The sequence below is a fragment of the Poecile atricapillus genome, chromosome 15, assembly GCF_030490865.1.
Source record: "Poecile atricapillus isolate bPoeAtr1 chromosome 15, bPoeAtr1.hap1, whole genome shotgun sequence".
NCBI lineage: Eukaryota > Metazoa > Chordata > Aves > Passeriformes > Paridae > Poecile > Poecile atricapillus.
The window spans coordinates 9,223,187-9,240,563 of record NC_081263.1 but is presented as its reverse complement, the minus strand read 5'-3'; the positions used below and the strand labels follow the sequence as shown (position 1 = coordinate 9,240,563).

Genomic DNA, 17,377 nt, shown 5'->3' with positions numbered 1-17,377 from the left:
GCCTGAGACCCCCGGGGGTACTGCCTAGGAACACAGAAATGCATGTCCTGCCCCAAAAACTTATAAATCCGTCTTTGGGGCTCTTACCTGAAAGCTCAAAAGTCCTGAGACAGTTGCTTAGATACCTATAGATACCCAAAATTAACACAGCATGTATACAATAGCATATACAGGAGAGGCGCATCCAGCAATCCACGGCGGGCAGCCCCGCTCCTCGCACCGCCCAGGGCCCCCCCAATAAACACGGGGTAACAGAGCAGCCCCAGCGCCCCTTCACAGCCAGGGGCAGGGAGGGAAGGGAGCCCAAACGGGGAGGGGAGAGGGGCCGGGCAGAGGCGGCACAGCCCCGCCGGGGAGCCAGGGGCAGCACACACCGCCGGGCACGGAGCGGGGCTGCGGAGGGAGCAGCGCTGCTCACCCTGCCCGAGCCCGCCCGGCCACCCCCGCCCCGGAGGAAGAGCCCGGGCAGCCGGAGCTGGGAGCGGCCCCGCACTCACACCGAGCGCTCGCCGCGGCAGCACCGCTCCGGGCAGCTGCGGACACCGCTCGCCTCTTCCGCGGCGGCCCCGGGGGCGGGACGGGACCCCCGCCCACCGCCCCACCCCGGCCAGGTGCGGCCCTGCCCCGCCCCGGGCGGACACGGCCGGGCAGCGGCGGCCCCCGGAGCTGGGGGCTCAGGGACTCGGCAGATGCAGCTCCTCATCTTCGCCAATCGCATCTCCTGCTTTCCCGAACGAAGAGCAGGGGAATTGTGCTGTGTGCAGACCTGGAACACTGACAGCGTGTGTTCCCACACTCTTTTAGGAAATCACATGTAATTCCCTGAAGATAAGGGGCACAGGCAGGAGCACACACAGCTCGGTTACAAATCCCTCATCACCGGGCGCTCATGCATTTCCGAGCTCCACAGCAGTCTCCCTCTGGACCCAACAGAGACCCAGGAAATACGGCCTCTGCCATCATCATCTCTTGTCTGTATGGCCCAGGAGTGCTCTAAGCTCATTTTCACCCGCTGAGATCGCACCCCAGCTGTTTCTGGACGTGATGGTGCTGCTGAAACGCTGGATGAAAGCACGCAGGAACCTCGAGCCGCAGGCAGCGCCATTCCAAAGTACCCGGCTCCACCCCACCCTGCACCCTCGAAGGGTCAGCTGCGGGGCAATCAGGACAACCCTCATCTCCGCAAAAGCCTTCTGGTGGTTTCCCACACTGTGATGCCTCAGCCAAAGGTCAGATGAGCCTCAGTGCCAAGAATGAGAAGCTGCAGCAGCAACAGTTAGATGAGTCAAACACATAGAGTGCACCTGGACTCCTACTGCGGCTGGGCCAGCTGGAGTGCCCTTTCCCAAAAAGACAGAATTAAAAAACAACTGAGACACCCTCTCAACTCATCACTGCTGCAGGCCAGCCTCCTCAGCTCACGATTTCCCCAAACGAGACAGCAAGGATGAGCCATGTTATGTGAAAGGACAGACAGGAGGTGGTCTCTGAACAGGAGCAGCTAGCAGACACAGGGATTTTTCTTCTCAGAACTGACAATGTCATCAGCATGAGTCAGACTGGTAGTTAGTGCACACTATAAAAGGATTTAAGATGTAGGGTATATGCATACATTTAGGTATGTCTACAAAGGCTGAAGAAAATGATAAAGTAGCAATAATTACAGACATGGAGGGACCACCATGTAAAGCCATGTTGCCAAGCAACAGCTGGTTAGATTTTGGCCTAATGCCTTCATTGGTCAATCAAGAGCAGCCAAGTGGCATTTTCCACTGTGGACACTTCTGTGCCACCCCACCCTGGGAGTAGGACCAAGCTTTCTTGAAGCTTTTAGGCTGCCTGGCTACTGCCATCCATCCCTTCCAAGTGCTCTTGTGTCCAGTACACCTCTATTTTTCACTCTTGGTGTTCCTTTAGCACAGCACAGCGTGAGAGAAGCAGAGCTGGGTGTGCAGAGGTGAGGCCAGCCCTGGGTTCAGAGCAGGTATTTAGAAGATTCCCAAGAAAAATTTCTAAATGTAACCAACAGACTTCTCTCATTTACAGTGTGTTCAACCCTATAATATGCAATGACTCATGGCAAGTTAAATGGTTATTTAGAGTTGCATTTAAGCCCTGCAATGACAATATATAAGCAGAGAAACAGTGTTTTCTCTTACTAATCTGGGAGGGTGTGTAGCAAAGTCTCTCAGCAAAGGAATGAGTAACTCAGTATTTGTACACCATGAATCAACTCACACAATCCACAAACTGAAAACTGAGTACCAGTGGTGATTTTACTACCACAGGTTTTGGCACTACTATAGCAAAGACAACAGACAACCAAATGATAAAATTTTTTTTTATTATTCACTTTTGAATTCTTTTACACTTTCCTGATTATTTTGTGTAAGGTGAAACTAGAACTGTTTAAAAGACATACACAAATCTAGTACATCAATAACCAGGTATTTCTTTTTGCTATACTATTCTCACAACCACGTGTGTGCTAGGCAATATAACCGTCACAGAAGCAAACTTTAGGCAGAATACTGGTCAGTAAAAACAAAGCGAAAAGAGCTACCAGATATACAGACAGGCTCGGTTCCACATTCACTACTGCATTTATCAAGCGCCAAGTATTAACTGCACAATTTGTTCAGCTAGTAGAGGGGAGTTTTAAAATCAGTGCATGAAATTCTCTTCAGCAGACAGATGGACAAACAGATGGATCCTATACCTAAGTGGAATGTGAACGCAGGGGATGATACCACAGGACTGATAGGTGACTATTCCTAATCTTTTCCACTGCATTATTCACGCAACTCTCACTAGTTTTGTTTAATGGGACATGTTTGAAACATGACAAGGTGAGGACGATTGGAGCTCAAATATTACAAGCATTACAGATGTGTAGGTCTGCATTCCAGTACAAGATGGGAAATCCTGAATATTTGAGCCAGTACTTGAGCCAGCTTCCTGGTACTACCAAAGAATGGCAGACAAGAGCTAAAGCATGCAACAGCACTGGCAGCTCTCAAACACCCAAGGAAGAAACCTGTCCTTGGTGAGGTGCAGGCCTCATCCACCATCCTGACAACACCAGGAACCAAAGAAAGGATGATGCATATGTGGGAGTCCAAAACTGCTTTAATGGAGTTTAAACAGGTGAAAGGGTCAAGGATGAACAGAGTCCAGTGGGAGAAAAAATTCTATAAAGTGAACTTAAAGATGGTTCAGTGGATTACTTAAGAAGTTTTCAGGATAAATTGAGAATGGGAATACCATGGAGATTTTGATTCACCTAAGAGTAAAGTAATGCAAAAGTGACAGATCACTTCATGGTATCATCCAAACTAATAAGGCCATTCAAAAAATTGAATCTTCTCCTATTGCAAGTCCATGGCAGCGAACCAAGAATTTTTACTACTGAAGAATATCTAAGTTGTAACTAGGTAAAAGTTATTGCTGTGGGAAGGGGCTTAGTCATGCATGTGGTATGAGCATGAAAGCACTTTGAGAAGTCAAATCCCAGTTATCTGCCAGTGTAAAGAGTTTGGAAATCAAGCTGCTAACTCCCCCGTTTCCCTCCTCCCCAAAACAAACCCCATCCCCAGAAAGACAGGATTGACAAAGTGAGCTTTTGACTGAAAGCGGTGCCTCAGACTCGGTTACAAATGTCTACAGAGTGTGCCTGTTCAACTACCTCATAGCAGTGTCCCTAACTGGAATGCCATACATTGGATTGTTCTCCTTCCATGCCCCAGTGTCACAATAGAATCTCTATAACTTTCTGTACAACTTTACAACAGAATTGTACTTCGACTATTTTGGTGCCAAATTAAGCTCGCCAGAGTTACATAATTGATGTCTACTTTTCTACCAATAAGAGTTTTGTAAAGTCAATTGCAATCACAAAACCCTTTATTATTATTATCACAGTGTTCAGTTAAAAATATAAACACGGTAATCGGAACTGTAAATGTTCAGAATAGGAAAGTTCGGAATGCCATTGGAATAACCGACCTCCGCTCTAGGTACACAAAACACCAACCAACCGGTTTTACCCCACAGACAGTTTTTGCTACGTTGAGGTTGTGAAAGTCGATGTACTATTCTTTTTGCTTGTCGCACAAAGGGATTATGTGTAGGATACAGGGTGACATTGAACATATAGTGAAGCGTGACAGCCATTAGTTCTCTCCCTCCCCAGCATCCCCTTCATCTCCCTGGTTTTCCGACGTCCATAGCTGTAAGGAAATACAAACACGTGTTTATGCTGGAAGCACAGTTAATTACAATTGTCAGGAAAGGGAAGACAGCGTAATTAGTAGTAGCTGTGCAATTTTCTCAGCTAAGAGCAATGCAGAACTGAACTTAATAGTAAAGCTGAAGAATAATAAACTAGAACATGAATAAAAGATAAGCAAGAAGCTAGCACAAGCTGGAAAGTTCCACGTAAAACCGTTGAGAACAAACTCCACTCTGTGTTACAAAAGGAATCTGAGCTTGTTACAGCAGTTAACAAGTGATTCCTAGTTTGAACAAGCAAGTCTAACTGGTCTGGTTACAAAAAGCATCGCAGTTAACACATGCAGTTAACGCCTCAGAAAAAGCTTTTAATGGCACAGAACCGCATCAGCTTTCGGATGCTGAGTCCCACTTCAGAGTGCAGCAGCCTAGAGTGCAGTGGTTTGCCCCATGGTACTCACAGTGAGGTTGTCCCTAAGCAGCTGCATGATCAGGGTGCTGTCTTTGTAAGACTCTTCATTCAGCGTGTCCAGCTCTGCTATCGCTTCATCAAATGCCTAAAAACATAAACAAAGACAGCCCTTGCACACTCTGCTTCCTGAAGTCACTTCTGCTTATACAGAGCTTACAAATTTGCCACATTACTACCCAAATTCTGCAAAAAAAAAGCTTCCAGTATTTTAATTTTCTACCGCAAGAAGAAATGTAAAACAAAGTGAGCACCGGATCCTAGACAGCCAGGGGAAAACAGAAGTCTTCAGGGGTGTCCAGATAAAAGCCCAGAAAAACTTTACTAAATATCAAATACTACAGAGGCAAGAACACTCTATGTGTCATGATGAAAAATGGTTCACATAGCTTGAAGTCAGGTTTAAGACAACACTTAAAAAAAGAGACTTTCATTTAAAAGGAAGGTCTAATGGTCTAAATAAGTGATGAAAGACAAAGGTACCATTACTTGAACGAGTGTGTATATATATATATATATATATGTATGTATGTATGGTACATGAGGAAGTAGACAAGAAAATGGAACACAACATTTTTCGACGGTGGGGAGGAAGGTTTTCAATTTCTTTTCAGAACAGCAGAGGAAATCAGGTATGTTCCACTAGAGATTAACAAAGCCATTCTTCCCATCCATCTGTTACACATGAAAATCAATACTGGAGTCTGAGAGCCATAAGTGCTATTTCTTCATTCAGGTTTCAAACAGATGTTAGCATTTTAACTAAAAAAAGCAAGAACAGCAGAAGCATTTTACAGCACAACATCACTTCTTGTTACAAAGTCTTACTTGAAGTGCATATTAAGAACACAAAGATTCACCTAATGCCATGTTATTCAAGTTACTACCAGACAATTTTCACAGACACAAAAAGCTCCATTTAGAAGACTAATCCTATTTTAGGGAGAAGGCTAAGAAAAAAATGACTGTCTATTTGTTTGTCACAACCCATCACAAAAGCTCTTTTTGGTCTCTGGAGAGAGGGGCACACATGCATATGGATAACAAGGACATTTAGGGCTACAAACACGGGCACACAGACAACACTTCATGTACTGGCTGAGTGCTCCAATTTAAATAAATATTTCACTTTAGAAGTGCTAAATTAATTCAAGTGTTTTCAATTTTGACACAAACGCATTCTACGAGAATTAGGTGGACATTATACAGAGGCAATTTGTCTTCCCTGTCACTGGAACAGCTGCACTAGCAAATTAACCTTACCCAAAACTAGCAAACCAACTTACCTGAAAATACACAATGACAACCCTTTTGTGACAGCATTTTTAAGGAATTTGATATGAAAAAGCATAATCATCTACAAAATGCTACTCTAACCATGTCATTACCTCCTCAGCCTCCACAAAAATTGGTGATATGAAGAGTCTGCTTACCGTCTTTGCCAGATTACAGGCTTTTTCAGGAGAATTTAGGATCTCATAGTAGAAGACAGAGAAATTTAGAGCCAAACCGAGTCGAATGGGGTGTGTTGGCTGCATCTCTTTCTTGCTAATTTCAAATGCCTCCTGATAAGCTTGCTGGGAGTTTGCTACCGTTGCTGCAAGAAGCAAACACAGCCCCATAAATACACAGTACATCTCCCTACTTCACAGGGGAAGCAATTCTATTCTCAGCCTAGACTACCGTGCCACCAGAAATTCATACAATTATCTATGCAGAGACACTTCTTTCAATGTTTTTACATGCAAAAGCCTTCCACCTGCTGAACAATTAATGCTTAAATAGATTTTTTAATAGAAACTTAAAATAAAATTTATTCAACAAATTCCAACCAATCTAAACGGACCCAAAGTCTCCTTAAGTGTTCTGGTTTTAAACATTCATTTCCAGCCCAGCTGAAGAAGTCATAGTTATCAATAAATCCAGACAAAACCATATGGGGAAGAAGGGGTAACTAAACTACTGCATTTAGGTCATGAACTTTGTATTTCAGGTTGGGGTTTCAGGGCAAAGCTGACAGTTCCTTCCTGGCTAATGAGTAACATTACTCAGAAGTAATAAGTAAGCTCCATACTGACATCAAGCTAAGTTTGCAAGACATGGACTACATCAGACACTCACAGGAATTCAGACAGTTCAGCACTGCTTTCCCATTTCAGAATTTATTACTTTAGAACCCAGGAACCCAATATCCCATATTTGTATGCCAAGAGTTTGCAAACAGTGAAGACTTGAGCTGAATTCATAGTTTAAACATGAGATCAAACAAACTAAGCATAAGAAAGAAACCCACATTCTCCAGGAAAATGATTTTACACTGCCACATATGCTTGGAAAACAGCCACTGCAGTCAGAGGCTGCAAGCAGTTTGACTTCATTGATGAACATTTGTCAATCACTTCTATTAATTTCAGTAAGTCTTTCTCCAAAAGTGCCTTTCTCTGCACCTATCTTCATAACTACAGAGCAGTAGTGAAAAGAAATAAATGCATGCTGTTGGGGAAAAGAACACAACTGGGTTTTATGCTTGATTCTGCTTGGTTGGCACAGAAAGATTTAATTTCTACTTACTTTGCTTATTGTCCCCAGATGCCACCTCTGAGAGGTATCTGTAGTAATCACCTTTCATTTTCAAATAGAAGACCTTGCTTTCTGGCTGCGTGGCATTGACAATAAGGTATTTATCCAGGAGTTCCTGAGAAAGATTTTAAAAACAGTGATGTTTCCTGAGTCATAAAAATAATGTCTGAAACAGAGCCTTTGTTACAATGGTGAGCATGAACTGTTCAAACAGTAACAATGACTTCTGTCAAGACTTACGCAGACTCATGTTAATCACTTTGCCTACTGTTGTCTAAACTCTGAGGAAAAAAAAGATAAACTACTTGTAGCCTAATCTATGGAGAGCTGAAAATGTTGATCCTACCCACAATTCCCTCATGCAGGATCTGAAGGCTATCAGGGCTTAAGCCTGCTGATGCAAACCCACATCCACCACCAAACTAACAAACAGCAGCAGCTGGAAATTAGCACATCTGGTCACTTTTGCTGCCACAAATGTGAATCCCATGCAGAGCTGTGAAATTGTCTGCAAGAAATGGATTCTATCTCCAACTTCAGCTGAAAAGTTTGACAGTGGCAGAGGTGGCACATGTGCACTCAGAAAGAGATGCAAAGATTGACTGCACTGACAGCATCTGCTCCTGGCTGATCTTAAGCAAATGGAACAACAATAAAAGGAATCCCTCTTGTCTGAGTGAAAGAAAGAGCAAAACTTTCACCAGACCAAAATCTGGGAGAAGATCTACATATCTTCTCCTTTAAAAAAAAATACTAATCAAGACTCAGGACATCAGCATTTATTAATTAAAGAATTTAAACAGTAGGCCTTTTAGCAATATTCATGTCAGTGCCCCAGATCTAAATTTGTTTTCATGATAAACCCCTCCAGCCAGAAGCCAGGGGTCTTCAACATGGCCTTGTTTGCTTTTTATTGCAAAAAACCTGAACACCTCTTTTAGAACAAATTCCCTAAGAAGCAAGATAAATGACTTAGGAGCTAGAATTGGACCCAAGTATGCAAAAATATTCCCCTGCTAAGGTGCTGCAGTGTCTACAGCACTACTAAAATTCCTTAAGCCTCTCTGAAGAATGCTGCAGTACTAACTACTGTTATTTTTGCTGTTGGATTATTACCAGAACATCATTGCAGATATCCTGCAATTCAGCCTCAATTTTCTCACGATATTCTTTTCCCATCTGCTGTTTCTTCTCGTTTCTCTCTGTTTTCTGTTCGATGCTGGAAATCACACGCCAGGACGAGCGACGGGCACCGACCACGTTCTTGTAGGCCACGGAGAGGAGATTCCTTTCTTCATTGGACAGTTCATGTCCCTGCTCAGTGACAGCCTTCATAGCAGCAGCCATGTCATCGTAACGCTCCGCCTGCTCAGCCAGTTTGGCTTTCTGTACCAACTCACTTTTATCCATGGCTGTCCTGCAATTAGCGTGGAATAAAAATAGAGAAAAATCTCTCGATGGTCTGCACTGGGGAAGTTGATGCTGAAGGGTGAAGATCTTACAGTCACTAATAAGAGGGAAATCTATCAACTGTAATAAAGTAATACAAAAGGTTTCTTTCTAAAAATGTATTTGACCTTATATAAAATATGTATAATTTCCATGTGTAAATGACTAATGACAATCCTGAAGATATGAAAGCATAATTTTTCAAAATGCAGCGAAAGTTACATTGGCATTAACACAGCCCTAAGTGAAGCTCTCCTCTTTCCTTTACCAGCCACAGCTCAGCTGGGGAGATATTAACCAAGAAACCACCAGGTTCCTGGGGCTTTTTCAGGTGTTTGGTTGTTGTTGTTTGTTTCCCCTGCAGTACAAGAGCAACTCGTTAGGAGCACTGAAGAACTGGACAGCTCCTTCTGACACTGAACATTTTTGGCAAATTAGAGGAGATGTTTCAGTGGGTTTACATAAACCATACCCACGAAAGCTGTAGTTGTTGGCAACTATGGAAAGTACATTTATAATGTTCTGCCAGAAAATAATGTGGGATTTTTACATATGCATCACCATACACATAATGGATGACTCTACACAGCTAGGGAGGTTGCAGTCTCAGATTTTCAAGACCTTTTAAATAACATTGACATTCATAAAATCTGAATGGGATGTGGCCCACACAATGGTCACTGCTACCAAACAAATTGCTTATATGAAAACAACTTGTTTATAATTTCTGATAAAGCAGTTTAGCAACCAAAGCTGTGAAAACACATCACATGGCCACAGGGTCACTGAAGAGGTTATGCCAGGGAAAATGAATAAACCACTCAGAGCCAGGCTCACAGGAGAAAGTAAAGAAGTTTCTTTGCCTTTATCAAAATGGACCTCTGTGGACATGATTTTCTGAACCTGAGAGAGTTTCAGGCCACCAGGGGCTGATTTGTTTCCCAAGGGAAAGTCTTTTGGGAAACTTTTCAGCCCCTGAGAGCCTGAAACTCTCTCAGGTTCAGAAAATCATGTCGACATACCTCAGTACCTCATGAACTTACAGACAACCCAAATTCATCTGTAAAATTTCTCCAGGTGTGCAGGTTCACTTTTGGACACATCCAGAACTGTTATTCTCATCAGTAGTGAGCAATAATTATCCTCTCCCATTCCTAAATCCTAATCAGGGCTCTCACTGTCTAGGTAAGTTGTCAGGCTGAGACTGAACAGCATAAAAACAACTTCTAAAAGAGCAAAAAAAACCAAAGAAGAACGTAAGTCTTACATTTGTCTTTCACAGACTTCTGTTCATTACAGAAGCACCTACAGTCCTATTAGAAGGAACCAACACGCTGAAAGAGATTGCTGCAGCCTTTCCCTGGCTCTCACCTTTGAAGATTCCAGTCTGACAGGCTTCTGATGGAGAACATCTTGCACATACTGCTCAGCCTGTATTTTACTCCAAGGATCACCTACTACACTATTATAGAGGAAAACCAGTCCCCTGTACCAAATCCTCAACCAGGACAATGAGATGCAGACCCGATTCCCACTGTGTATGAACAGTTTCATACACTGCTCACACTGCTGAGGACAAGTCCTAACCACAAAAATTATTTTGAGATGAGCACATTCTGTCCCTCCAGCTGAAGATACTCCACTTTAGCAAAAAAAAAAAAAAAAAAATATTCACCCAGGATATCCCATCAAACATTGTGATTTCACATAAAAGTTCCTTAAGCAAGCCCAGCAACCAAGGGTACCTGCTCTGTATTAGCAAGTCACACTCTCTCCTGCCTGTGTTTGATCCTTTGCAGATCCTAATGTGTCCAGCTTCATAAGGCACTCAAAGTAAAGACATGGAGTACTAAAACCAGTCTTATGGAAAGGGATCTTTTGCAGACTGCTAAGTAAAGCTGGGCTCTGGTTAAGCTCTGTTCCAAGTGCTGTGTTTAAACCAGTGGATTCTGGGACCTATTGAATGGTGCCACACAGACTTCAGATCAAAGCCCTCAACAAGACAGGGTGACTGTGGGCAGCAGTGTGACAACTTGTGGTATGGCATGATTCATCTGGTTCTCTCTTCCCCAGCAAGCTTTTACCCTGGGGATATTACCATTGCTTTCCACAGGCTTATCAGACAGACAGCTCCTGATGATGGAAAAGGTAAAGTGGGATTTGTGGTGTGCTTTGTTTCTCCCTACTTTGAAGGCTATCATAGCAACAACACAGAACAAGCCAAGGACCATTTCCCTTTGAGACAACGCATCCCACTTTTCCCTGTTGAGTCTATCAAACCTTGTAAACCATTCCCTTAACCCAGCACTAACTGCAGACCATGTGCTTAAGGCAGGAAGTAATTTGTGAGTGGTATTTCTCTACCCACTCACTAAAATCTGAACATGAGCAAAGTACACCTGAAGAATGCTTTTTACATTACAAGAGCTAACTTTATACAACAGGACATTGAAATTAAACAATTTCAGAGCACTTCTAGTTTCATTGTCTGCACAGCTACTACTCTAGAAGTATTTCTACTGCAAATATCTTATCTTCTCCTCTCCTTCTCATGGAATGTGATTGTTATGTGGAAGCAGTCTGCTTGTTGAAGTGCAGAGGCAAGTAACTCCAACTGAGTTTACATTTTGCCATTGAAAGGTCAGTTAGTTTTATCTCTGATCTGCACTTTGCCAATAGCGGTCTAATCTGTAGACAAGTCATCTGTGCAGAATTCCGTTTACAAACAATATAGAGTTTAGTTTTGAAAGGGTGCAGAGTTTGTTTTATCAAGCTCACTGACATTTATATTTAGATGCAAGACAGTTCACAGCAGTCAATGGGTTCACATAAGGACACATGGAGGAAATCACAAAGGGAATTGCACATGAAGGAAAACACCGGGGCACAAAGACCTAACGGAAAGAGATCCAGAAACTAGTTTAACATATCAATTATACAAGTAAAATACCAGCACAAAGCTTAGAATGTTGCTTCTCATCAAGCAACTTTTCTCAGCAAACTAATTTATGCACATGAAAGTCATTTATGCATATATGAAACTCAAACTTATCACTAAAGATGGAGCTCCTGAGAATTTCACTGGCTTAGTTTTGACATAAGAATTCATTGTACAGGGGCTTGAGCTTCATTAATTCGTGTTAATATCTGTACTGTTAGTAGGCTTGCTATGAAACACAAGTAGTATTGAGTAATATGGATTTAAAAGAACTTAAATGCAGTAAGAAAATCATTGCCCACACCAACATATCTGCCAATGACAGTAAGCCTACCATTACTTCCTTCCCAGGATGCTGCTAAAGGAACACTTAAAATCCTCATTTGATTCTCCATTGCTTACCTTGTTAGAAGCTTGGAGAGAGCTTTGCAGAGCTATGCTGGCTTGAGCTCCAAAAGAGGGAAGTGTTTGCCAGAAGGAAAAAAGATACAAGGAAAGGAGTGATGTTTGAAAAGGCAAAGAAGCAACTATCAGTTATAACTGGTCCCTCCCAGAGAGGAGATGAAAGCCACATTCTAACAATGGACCAGTGTGCCACAATCTGAAACAAGCAAAGCCTAGAGCTAAAAATACACCTAGGCCACACACAGAAGCCATCTACCAAAGGTTACCTGCAGCTAGGAGCAAAACACACAGAGGTGATGAACAGGAGGCTGACAGGAATGATCTATTCTAGCACTGATAAAGCCATGCCATGGTGGCAAAGGGAAAAGAGGGACGATGGAAAAAGGAGCAGAGACGTGCAGATCACAGCCATGGAGGAGTCCTGAAAGTTGCCTGTTCTAAGCAGAAGATTCTGATATTAGATGCATTAACACAGTTCAAATTCTTAAGACACTGTCTTCTTAAGAATCTGTCCAACACAACTTAGTAGCCCTCCAAAGAGAAGTGGCTGGACACTGTTCAAAATAAGGAATGCCAACCACTGCCCACCAGTCACAGCCAATAGCACCAGCTGCCAGAAATTTTAATCACTTGAAATCCCACACTCAAAATGTAATTTTTTTACTCTTTTTTCCCCTCTATCTCCCATACAGCCTAGAGCTCTTTCAATCTCTCTTACAAATGCAGAAGAGCATGTATGCAGGCACTGTAAGTTACAAGTGCTTACTCCACTCCAGGAAATCTTTACACCTGTGTGGACAAGACTGAAACATATCACAAAGCATCAAAGGTAAAGGTCAGAACCTGCAAAATTTGTTAGTTTGCAGCTGCCTGCATCTTTCAGTGGAAGATGTGGTGAGAAGGGGATGGTGTGACCAGGCTGGGAACAGTACCTGGAGTCAGAACACCCATGGATCTTTTCAAGAGTGGATGGACACACAGAACTGGAGGTTTACATCCCATTAACAGCTGAGAGGTAAAAACATGCAGCTACTGTTCTTCAGAACAGGATTCTGAGAACTACAGCTTACTCCTCAGCACTTACTCTATCTGCTCTGCAGCCTTCATCATTTCCCATTCCTATGGGCTCTTTAGGACAAAGCCAAAACGGATCAGAACTAACTGTGCTTAAAGTCTGTAGAAATCAAATGAAAACTGACACTGAAAATAATCTGGCTTATATAACATATCGAACTGACAGGACAATACTAATAAGCTTACGTTGGTCTGAAGTCTGCTGCTCTTGATGACCTGTTCTTCTGATGCTAATTAAGTCATCGATTTCTGTGCACTGTTTTTCTCTCTACAGCAAGCATGAGAATCTATCAGACAAACACTTCCACTTTGTACAAAAGAACTGGTGAGAAAGCAGCGTAGTTATTGGTTTCACATACTGGTCCCTAACGAGTCGAGCAGAGCTGCAGGTTAACAGACCTGCATATTTCACTGTGAGAAAGGAATACAGAACGAGGTTTGGTGAAATGGGAGGCAATCATACTTCCCAGTCACAAGCTCTGTAAGTCCACTCAAATTCTAACAGAAAAGCAGCAGATTGGTGCAGAATTTGCAGTTCAATATTCCAACAATAGGCGAACATACCTTATTTGATTTCTGGATAGGCAATTCATTCCAAAATTAAAACATTTGAGTGAGTGGTGGTATTTCAAATTAAAGTTCTAATAACTACAGAAAGACTCAGACATTATTTCTAAAATAAATAGAAAATCACTCTCCACCATTCAGGTACACACATGCTGACACGAGTATCTGCATGATGGGGATGGCATTCCCTGTCAGCTGGACATTGCTTCCAACATTTATTTTTTACAGTTAATGGAGTGCAACTATTTCAAGTGAGTGCAAGGAACCTTCCTTGCTTGACTGCAGTATTAGGCATTTGATTTTATTAGTTGTGTTTTTCTAGCTGGTTCCTTCAAAGGCTACCATGGATTGAAAAATAACTGATTAAAAAATGAATGGCTCTGGTAAGATCTGAAAGTAAAATCTTCCTGTCAGAAGCTTGGGTATAGCAAGTTCAGTAAAATATTCTGCAAACATAATGAGGGAAAAAGGAAAATGACTTCACAGCTGTGATATTTTTGCTGACCTTGTGCAGCACATAACTTCAGCCTCCTCTGCATCTACCCTGGCCTTCAGTTCAAATCTCTATGCAAATGTTGAGATAAAATTAACATTCTATAAAGCCATGCCTCACCCTGCTCTGGCCATCTGCTACCATCATTACTTGTTGCTTTGTAAAATTGAATAAAATGACACTCAATCGTTTTCAGTCTCCATAGAGAATTATAAAATGCCATGACCACTACCAACAGCACGTGGCAACACTGATATTGTATGGACATCTTAAATTTAGTGTCAGCAGCCTTGTTCTTCTTAATGCCAGGCTGAAAAGCAGAGCTCTGCTCCCTGCCTATGGCCCTTTGCTCAGGACAGCTGCAGGTGGAGACATGCTGGCACTTCCACAGCACCACATCCCCACATGGCAACACCTATTTGTTCCAACCAGCAGAATTGTTTTTGGCTAGAATCCAGGTGGAAATAGTGAGTTAACCCAAAAAATCTTCCCCCAGGCATAAAGTTCACGCCAAACTAATATCTTCATATCACAAGTAAATCACTTTTGTTAATAATAAACTGACAGTATTTATATTACAGGGTGGGGCAAGAAGTGTGGCCATATAACAGACACACTACTGTAATGCCTGGTATTAGGATACCACACAGATCACAGTAGGAGCTTTTACCTCATTAACCAAATAATTATTTACTGAGCTCCTCCTCATCTGAGTTTATTCACATGCATCACAAAAAGCTGCATACTGGCACAGGCCTGCTCAGGAAAAAATAAAAAGACTCAACATCAAAATAGCAGAGATCAGAACATGCGGTACTGACATAATGAGGTTGAGAAAACCGCACCAGGCCCATCTGTGCAACGAGTCTATCACTTTATTGGTATCAATTTAATAAACAAAATATGATACAGGGGATATTTTTGCAGTCCTTTAATATGGAGGGAGAAAAAGGCAACTCGTGATCTTGTTTCTTTTCTAGACCAGATTATATTTCAATATTGCTTTAAAATAAAAGTAAGTGCATCTTTTTTCATTTAAAAGTATTATAATTTCAGACTGAGGTGTCCTGAGTTAGTGAACACGTGAAAATACAAATATTCCTACAGCCACTGAAGATACAAAACATTACAAGCATTGCCAAAGTCTCTGATATTTTTCCATGGGAATTTCATTTCTGTGGCGTTGCATGATGTGTTTTTTGCTTTTCTATCACTGGAAAAGGTATTTCAACTGTTAATAAGGAATCTATCTGAAAGCAACCAATTTGTATCGTGATCTTTGCATGAGATGCATTTATGCCAATAAATGTGTGATTGTGTGCCACTGTCATTTCAACATCCCAATTAATACCTGGTTTATTCGCACCTCAAACAAAACCCAGGGCCGTTAGATCTGGGCTACTGCCCAGCCTTTTTGTAGGCTGGGACTGGCTTGAACCAACCTTCTTTCCCTGTGGGTCCTCCCTAAACGCATCTCTACTCCCAAATGGACACGAATGATCAAAATCATTAAATAATGATAAACACCTTTTGTTCCCTTCTAAAGCGCTCATCCAGGGCCACGACCACCTTGGGCCCTACGTGTGCCGGCTCAGGGCCAGCGGCACGGTGCGCTCTGCCGGGCTGGGCAGGGAGCTGCCGGTGCGGGCAGCCCGAGGCGGTGCGGGGCTCGCTCCGGTCCCGGCGGTGCGGGGCTCGCTCCGGGCTCGCGGCCGTTCCCGCCGGGCGGGCCCAGGTGAGCGCGGCCGCGCCCCGGGCACCGAGTGACTCACCGGGGCGGGGCAGCGCCGGCCGCTCGGGGAGGGGCGGCGCCGCCCGCCCGGGCCCGCCGGCGGCCGCCGAGCGAGGGTCACACCGTTACCCGGGCCGGGGGACGCAGGAGAGGGGAGGCCGAACCGGGGACCCTCCCGCGGGGACCCCCGCGCGGCGCGCCCGCCGCGGCCTGCGGCTCCCCGCGCGGGGCGGAGCGGAGCGGGCCGGGCGGGCGGGGGCAGGCCGGGGCGGGCCGCCCCGCGGGTCGCGATGCCGATCCCCCACGCCGATGCCCACCCCGATGGCGGCCGCGGCCCCTCACCTGGCGGCGCGCGCGGATCCCACGGGCGGAGGCGACGGGAGCGGCGGCCGCTCGCACGGACACGCGCACACACCCTGCGGCGCTCGGCCCCGCTTCCGCCGCGCGGCACGCCCCTTCCGGCGCCAGGGGGCGCCACCGCCCCGCGCGCCGCCCCGGCCCCACGGTCGCCATGGCGACGGGGCTCGGCCCGCCCGGCTCGGCCCGGCCCGGCCCGGCCCCGGCGCGGAGCGGGGCCCGCGGCTGCCGGGACTCCCGGCTGTCTCTGCCCGCCGCCGTGTGAGCGCACCCCGAGCGGGGAGAACCCCCGAGACACGGCCCGTGGCACGCCCGCTCCTCCGCACCCGCCGCGCTGTGCGCTCTTTGTCCCCGCGGAGCTCCTGGTGCCGCAGGAAGCGCTGGGGTGGGAGTCCAGGGCAGGGGGTGCTGCGGCCTGCGGCTGCAGCGGTTCTCCGGCAACAAAAGAAACAGTTTCTGGCTTTCTTGCCGTTTCTCACTGCTGTTCTTTTGGCCGGACCTCACGGTAGGAGTCACAGAATCACAGAATTTATTAGGTTGGAAAAGACGTCTAAAATTACTGAGTCCAACATAAGACTGAACAGCTCCTTGCCAATTAGAGCGTGGCACTAAGTGATGAACCCGGTCATAAACACCTCCAGGGAGAGTGGCTCCAGCACCTCCCTGAGCAGACCGTTCCAAAGGGACATAACAGGGACCATAGAAAACTGGCAGTGGGGTTATTCTATGCACCCTCACAGAAATAAAATTTCACAAATGCTTTGAATTGCAAAATCACCTTTAAATCTCTTTTAGTAGCAGCTCATCCCTACAACTTCAATTGCATGTTTTCACTGAAAAATCAAGATACTTACTGGCTAGATAAGTTTTATGCAACTAATAAACTACATTTTCTAGGTGAATAGCAAAAGAAAACATTTTTGGGGCATGAGGAAAAGTCTAGCTTGATCTCCAAAAAGGAATCCAAGTCAAAGTTCAGTTTTGTAATCCATATAATCCTTTTGGATAAGAAGTGACAGGACACACAGCTCAATTGCACTGCACCCAGATCTCAAATTTATGGCAGCAGCGCTTGTCAAAGTG

The 17,377-nt window shown here is 44.5% G+C and overlaps 1 protein-coding gene across 1 annotated transcript; it reads right to left on the bottom strand.

Annotated features, from left to right (window-relative positions):
- Nucleotides 1-2,327: 2,327 nt before the first annotated feature.
- Nucleotides 2,328-16,406, bottom strand: YWHAB (tyrosine 3-monooxygenase/tryptophan 5-monooxygenase activation protein beta). The gene is made up of 6 exons (XM_058850597.1): nucleotides 16,280-16,406; nucleotides 8,396-8,696; nucleotides 7,271-7,394; nucleotides 6,133-6,296; nucleotides 4,692-4,787; nucleotides 2,328-4,229 (listed from the first exon to the last, which is right to left on the bottom strand). Exons 2-6 carry the CDS (start codon nucleotides 8,687-8,689, stop codon nucleotides 4,173-4,175), a joined length of 735 nt encoding a protein of 244 aa, XP_058706580.1. The 5' UTR covers nucleotides 8,690-8,696; nucleotides 16,280-16,406; the 3' UTR covers nucleotides 2,328-4,172.
- Between the last annotated feature and the right edge of the window lie 971 nt (nucleotides 16,407-17,377).